Source organism: Sardina pilchardus, chromosome 20, assembly GCF_963854185.1.
Source record: "Sardina pilchardus chromosome 20, fSarPil1.1, whole genome shotgun sequence".
Lineage (NCBI taxonomy): Eukaryota > Metazoa > Chordata > Actinopteri > Clupeiformes > Clupeidae > Sardina > Sardina pilchardus.
The window spans coordinates 30,262,197-30,267,059 of record NC_085013.1 but is presented as its reverse complement, the minus strand read 5'-3'; the positions used below and the strand labels follow the sequence as shown (position 1 = coordinate 30,267,059).

At 49.4% G+C, this 4,863-nt stretch overlaps 1 protein-coding gene across 1 annotated transcript; it reads left to right on the top strand.

Moving 5' to 3' along the window:
• The first annotated feature begins 1,033 nt into the window (after nucleotides 1–1,033).
• Nucleotides 1,034–4,603, top strand: LOC134067133 (uncharacterized). Its single transcript, XM_062522207.1, has 2 exons — nucleotides 1,034–1,100; nucleotides 1,193–4,603. Exons 1-2 carry the CDS (start codon nucleotides 1,034–1,036, stop codon nucleotides 4,495–4,497), a joined length of 3,372 nt encoding a protein of 1,123 aa, XP_062378191.1. The 3' UTR covers nucleotides 4,498–4,603.
• Nucleotides 4,604–4,863: the final 260 nt, after the last annotated feature.

Here is a 4,863-nt window from a genome sequence, read left to right as displayed (position 1 = left end):
TATGTTTTGATGCGAAGAATCTGACCATTGGAAAAAGCCAGGTTGAAAATTGTTTTTTTGTAGTGTTAATATATCAAATAGAAAAACATTTACAGAGGTGATTATGAATATCTTCTTTTGTTATCCAGTACATCAGAAAATACTGCCAATTGGCTTAAGAAATGAATTTTCGCCCTATTTTTAGGCATAAAAAGTCATACAAATCAGGCCAAGAATGCTATATCAACAAATCCCTCTGTAAATATCGCTTGGTGAATTCTGCTTCACAATGATAGGAAGAGTGGACATCGAAGGATCAAAAAGCGACGTCGCTATGAACGCTTGGCCGCCACATTATATGATGATACTTAGATTTATGTTGTTGTGTAAAAATAGCCTTCAGGATGGTGAGACTGCTGACATGAGATGTGATAATCAACAGTAAATGTATACCTTACAGCCACACTTGATAAAAATCAAAAGATCCTAGGGTGAACTTTTGAAATTCCATAGAAAATGCTTGGTGTCATTTTTGACCCCACGTATGCGGATCGGTGGTATTGATACAAAACATGAAATTACTTTAAAAATATAATAATTAGACACAAATCCAAATGGCCTCATGTCAAAGACAACCTATTTGAGGAATACATGGAAGGTTAAATGAAAAAAATTTAAAATTAAGAAGATACTGCAAGAAAACAACCTCTGGGGTCATTTTTGACCCCACTTATGCATCTAAGGGTTAAAACCCATCTTTTTTCACTGGCTTTTGATACCAGGTAGTATGGTTGATGTGAGGTAAATGTGTTATGGGCAGTGCACTTTATGTACTTATTCTTATTTGATTTTACTTATTTTCATCTTATTTGTTTTGTTGTTTTTATCTTCTTGGATTTTATTCTATTTTTATTCTATTTTCTATTTGTTTTTATCTTCTTGGATTTTATTCTATTTCACTGATGATGTGCCCAAGTTGCATCAGAAGATGTATGTAAGAACCAGTATCATCTGGCTCTGCCAGTGACTGCCGGGAATAGGCCGGATGACGACCATGAATAGTATGGTGACAGCTGGAGAGACAGCAGACAACTGGAAAGACAGTAACCGGGGCAGTGCGGGTTAGCACCCCTATCTGCATCTCTCGTGAGGGAGAACCCAAAACACGCTACGGAAAGCCTTACAGAATTATACCCCCAGGGGTGCCCGAGAGGGGGGGAGGATGAGCACCCCAACAGTACGGATATCCAGGCAACGACCCAGGCTAACGGAATAATGACTACGAGCGCAATCTGCAGTTGTGGCAAGGTCTGTAAGAACCAGCATGGCTTGAAGATCCACCAGGCCAAAATGAAATGCCTCACAGGGAAGCAGTTGGTGCAACGCGCAGGGCTAGTCCCTGGTGAGACGGAGGAGGAGCCAGGCCAGGAGTCACCCCACAGTGCCCAGTCCCTCCATGCACAAACTCGCACACCCCAGAACAGGCATTCAGAACATCGCCGGATAAAATGGCCTGCTGCCAACAAGGTCAGTCAGTGGTCCCAATTTGATGAGGACGTGGACCTAGCCCTCAGTGCTACAGCCAGAGGGGATGCCGACCAGAAGCTGCGGCTCATGTGCACTTTGATCATCAGCATTGCTGCAGAAAGGTTTGGCACGAAAGAACCACGGGCAGGCAGAAGCGAGGGAGGTCCAAATCGACGAGAGGGGAAGATCAGCCAGTTACGACAGGAGTTAAGATGCCTGGGACGCCAGTACAAGCAGGCAAGGGAGGAGGAGAAGGCAGGCTTGGCAGAACTTCGCAGTATGTTGAGGAAAAGACTTACCACTCTCAGACGGGCAGAGTGGCACAGGAAAAGGGGCAGGGAAAGAGCGAGGAGACGTGCTGCCTTCATCGCAAACCCCTTTGGGGTAACCAGGAAGATCCTCGGGCAGAAACGAGGTGGCAAACTTACCTGCTCACAGGAGGAGGTAGATGCTTACCTCAGCACCACCTACAGTGATGCTGCAAAGGAAAAGGACCTCAACCCTTGCAGCACCCTGCTAACCCCCCCAGATCCAATCACAGGGTTTAACATCAAGGAGCCCACCCTAAAGGAGGTTGAAGAGGTCATCAGAGCGGCAAGAACCAGCTCAGCACCAAGTCCCAGCGGAGTGCCATATGTGGTGTACAAGAGATGCCCAAGGCTGTTGAGGCGGCTCTGGTTGATCATCAAAGCCATCTGGAGAAGAGGTAGGGTGGCCCAGCAGTGGAGACATGCCGAGGGCATCTGGATCCCCAAGGAGGAGAATTCCCGCTCGATCGAGCAGTTCAGGGTCATCTCACTTCTAAGCGTGGAGGGCAAGGTCTTTTTCAGCATTGTCTCCCAACGCATGACGGAGTTCCTCCTGAGAAATGCCTACATAGACACATCGGTGCAGAAGGGTGGAGTTCCAAGGGTGCCTGGTTGCATAGAGGACACAGGTGTAGTTACCCAGCTGATCAGAGAAGCAAGAGAGGGCAAAGGAGATCTTGCGGTGCTGTGGCTGGATCTAGCAAATGCCTATGGCTCTATCCCGCACAAGCTGGTGGAGACTGCACTCAACCTGCATCATGTTCCAACTAAGATCAGGGACCTCGTCTTAGACTATTACAGTTGTTTTAGTCTGAGAGTCACCAATGGAGCATTAACATCTGCATGGCATTGTTTGGAAAAGGGCATAATCACTGGTTGCACATTGTCGGTGATTCTGTTCTCCTTAGCCATGAATATGCTGGTGAAGTCAGCAGAAGTGGAGTGCAGAGGACCCCTCACAAAGTCAGGTACCCGTCAGCCCCCTATAAGGGCATTTATGGATGACCTCACGGTGACCACAACATCAGTACCAGGGTGCAGGTGGATCTTAAAAGGCCTTGAACAACTCATCAGCTGGGCAAGGATGGAATTCAAGCCCGCTAAATCTAGGGCACTGGTAGTGAGGAAAGGGAAGGTGACTGACAGGTTTCGTTTCTCTGTGGGAGGCACCCCAATTCCATCAGTTACAGAGAAGCCTGTCAAGAGCCTGGGCAAGATGTTTGACAGTACCCTGAAGGACACCGCAGCTCTGCAAGCAACCAGCAGTGAGCTGGGAACCTGGCTTTCAGCGGTGGACAAGTCTGGGCTGCCAGGCAAGTTCAAAGCCTGGATTTACCAGCATGGCATCCTGCCACGACTCCTCTGGCCACTGCTGGTCTATGAGGTTCCGCTTACTACTGTTGAGGTGTTTGAGAGGAGGATAAGTCAACACCTGCGCAGGTGGTTGGGGCTGCCTCGAAGCCTCAGCAGCATAGCACTCTATGGCTGTAAGAACAAGCTGCAACTTCCTTTCAGCAGTCTGTCGGAGGAGTTTATGGTCACCCGGGCCAGGGAGGTGCTGCTGTACAGGGACTCCAATGACACCAAGGTCTCCTCAGCTGGCATCGAGGTTCGAACTGGAAGGAAGTGGAAAGCATGTGAGGCAGTCAAGCTGGCTGAACGGCGGCTGCAACATGGCGAGCTGGTGGGCACGGTGGCATCAGGGCGAGCAGGATTGGGAAGCTCTCCAAGGCCAGTCTACAGCAAGGCCCAAGGGAAAGAAAGGCGCCGGCTAGTCCAAGATGAAGTCCGGGCTGGCGTGGAGGAAGGCCGCTCCTGCAGGTCAGTAGGCATGCGGCAACAGGGGGCTTGGACACGTTGGGACCAGGCATTGGACCGTAAGATCACCTGGGCAGAGCTGTGGAAGGCTGAACCACACCGGATTAGATTCCTGATCCAGTCAGTCTATGACACCCTCCCTAGCCCATCCAACCTGTTTTGCTGGGGCCTAGCAGAGACTCCAGCTTGTCCCTTGTGCCAGAGAAGGGGATCTCTGGAGCATATCCTGAGTTGTTGCCCGAAGGCCTTGGGAGAGGGGCGCTATCGCTGGCGTCACGACCAGGTGTTGAGGGTTATAGCTGAGGTGATCACAGCAGCGATAGCTCACAGCCGGAAGCAACATCCAGCAAGGCAATCCATCGCCTTTGTTAAAGCAGGGGAGAAGACACAACAGCGTCCAAGTCCACCAGGAGGACTCCTGGCAACAGCACGTGATTGGCAGCTGAAGGTCGACCTAGGGAGGCAGCTCAAATTTCCAGAGAACATCACTGTGACAACACTCAGGCCAGACATGGTCCTGGTGTCAGAAACATCAAGACAAGTGGTCCTGCTGGAGTTGACTGTCCCCTGGGAAGACCGTATGGAGGAGGCCTTTGAGAGGAAGAGAGCCAAGTATGAGGGACTGGTAGGCGATTGTCGAAGCAGCGGATGGAAGACCCGATGTGACCCCATCGAGGTTGGCTGCAGAGGCTTCGCAGGCCAGTCCCTGTACCAGGTATTGAAGCGCCTGGGTGTGAGAGGGCTGCAGATGCGGAGAGCCATCAGGAGCATCACCGATGCCGCAGAAAAGGCATCCAGATGGCTGTGGATCAAGCGGGGCGATCCGTGGAAAACCAAAGCTACTTGGGCACAAGCTGGGGACTGATCACCTCCAGCTGGGTCGCCTGGGTGAGGGTGTCTGATGTTGAAAGACCCGAAACACCCGAGGACCCCAGGTTACATCACTGATGATGTGCCCAAGTTGCATCAGAAGATGTATGTAAGAACCATTATTTTATGCTAATTGATTAGTTTTATCCTACTTTCTTTTTATCCTACTTCTTTTATTCTATTTCTTTTACTTTTTTAAAATGAGTTTTATCTCTTTTATCCTAGTGTTGTCCTGATTTTGTGGTGTACAGCACTTTGGAAATCTTGTGTTTGTTTAAATTGTGCTTTGGATTGGATTGGATTGGAGCTCTCGAAACTTGATCCCGGGTTTTAAAAGTATGCGGGTATTGCTTTATTTTGT

Coding starts and splice junctions, on each gene's coding strand:
- LOC134067133 (XM_062522207.1), top strand. CDS start 1,034: ATGAATAGTATGGTGACAGCTGGAGAGACAGCAGACAACTGGAAAGAC. Junction 1,101..1,192: donor CAGTAACCGGGGCAGTGCGG/GTTAGCACCCCT, acceptor GGTGCCCGAGAG/GGGGGGAGGATGAGCACCCC.